At 50.8% G+C, this 1736-nt stretch overlaps 1 protein-coding gene across 1 annotated transcript in view; it reads right to left on the bottom strand.

The window, feature by feature from the left end:
- Positions 1-337: 337 nt before the first annotated feature.
- Positions 338-1736, bottom strand: part of LOC133977162 (monocarboxylate transporter 12-B-like) — a 9340-nt gene continuing 7941 nt past the window's right edge. Inside the window, exons 5-7 of the mRNA XM_062415294.1 lie at positions 1299-1632; positions 799-1058; positions 338-549 (exon numbers count right to left, since the gene is read on the bottom strand). Coding sequence (XP_062271278.1) covers positions 338-549; positions 799-1058; positions 1299-1632 — 806 coding nt within the window. The remainder of the gene's footprint in view (positions 550-798; positions 1059-1298; positions 1633-1736) is intronic.

Here is a 1736-nt window from a genome sequence, read left to right as displayed (position 1 = left end):
TAATCAATACCTTCGTTATAGAGTTACACCGTTAATCAATACCTTCATCGGAGGTATTTCTTCGTCCTTCAGAGAAACTTTCCTCCAGATTTTCACCAGCGGCTCAAACACAGACGCGTCTGGTCCTGATGTGATCGACCCGCTCATCAAACTGATCAATAACACCATTAAGGCTTCTGATAGGGGTCAAAGGTCAGGTGCTGGCAGCTGCCAGTGTTAAAACATAACTTGTCTTCTCTGATGGTTACCACGGGAGACGGTTACCACGGGAGACGACAGGAAGTTCCTCTCGGATAAAAACATAAAATATTACACTTCACAATAAAACGTCTCTGAGCTAGGAGTCCGTGGCGCCGCTGACAGCCTCCTTCCTGTAGGAGACGAAGCAGTCCGATTGGTCAGACAGACTGAGGGGGCGGGGCTCTGATGTCACCCGACGGCAGCGACGGATCCCGTTGGCGGCGGAGAGGACGACCGCGCTGGCCAGCAGGGTGGCGCCGCTGAGGAAGAAGGTGGCCGTGTAACTTCCTGTGATGTCAACCAGCCAACCTGCAGCAGGAGAAGATGATGTCAGAGTGATGTCATCAGTGCTAGCCTCTTACAGGAAGTCTCTGGGAGCAGCCAATAATATTTCCAAAGATCCAAACAGATTCAACAACCAGCTTATTTTTAGGAATTCTTGCTTAAAAACAATTATCACCTAAAGCTTATTGATCGATCGTCGCCTAACTTTAAAAATCTTTTATAATTTGTTAATTTGATGGATTATTTTAGGTAAAGACGGCGAGTCTCCCTCACCTCCGATAGGCGGGCTGATGAGGTAGGGGATGGCGTGCAGGAAGTAGACCACGCCCAGAGCAGAGGACAGGTACGGCGCTCCCACCACGTCTGACGTCACTACGGGAATCAGCGCCACGTAGGCGCCGTCGAAATAACCGTAGAGGACGGCGAAGGGTACGAGGAGCGTGAAGGAGCGCAGCAGCGGCGTGAAGAGGCAGCACAGACCCTCCATCCACACGGAGAACACATAACACGCCAGCCGGTACGGCTTCAGATACCTGCAGAGGGTTTGGGTTAAAGCACAGAGTCAGGCTGTCATCTCATTAATAAACCTTCTGAATGCGATCGGTCAGTATTGAGGTTCATCATTTATTCATTTTATTAGTAATTATTTCTTTTTGTCTCTGTTAATATATCTCAGAAGAAAAATAACTTCAAAATTATCAAATAGTTTTTTCTCAATTACAAGAAAACCAAAATATAAAAACACATCCGACCAATCAGATACTGAATCATACTTCCTGTCCGTCAGCCAGCCGAAGGTGATGTTCCCCACGATGTCAACGACTCCCAGGATGGACATGAGGAAGGCGGCGTGCTGGTGGCTGACGCCCACGCTCAGAGCGTACGGCACCAGGTATACGAAGGGGAGGCTGCAGCCGCTGGCCAGGAACAGGAAGGACACGGCGAGGCCCAGGAAGTCCGGCAGCAGCAGGAACCGGAACTCCTGACTGGACAGGAAGTAGGAGCTGAAACACCATCTCCTCTGCAGCTGAGGGGCGGGGCTTCCTGGCAGCAGAGGCAGTGATGGCGGCGAGGACGGACCCGGTGACAAAACGCTGTCCTCACATTCTTTAGATGGTTTTATGGCGAGCTCGGCGCCGTCTGAGTGGACAGAACCTGGGTCAGGGTTAGGGTCACAGAGCTATAAGGACGCTTTGCTCTCACACACGCTG

This window comes from Scomber scombrus, unplaced genomic scaffold, assembly GCF_963691925.1.
Source record: "Scomber scombrus unplaced genomic scaffold, fScoSco1.1 SCAFFOLD_196, whole genome shotgun sequence".
Taxonomy (NCBI): Eukaryota; Metazoa; Chordata; class Actinopteri; order Scombriformes; family Scombridae; genus Scomber; species Scomber scombrus.
This window is presented reverse-complemented; position numbering and strand designations above follow the sequence as displayed.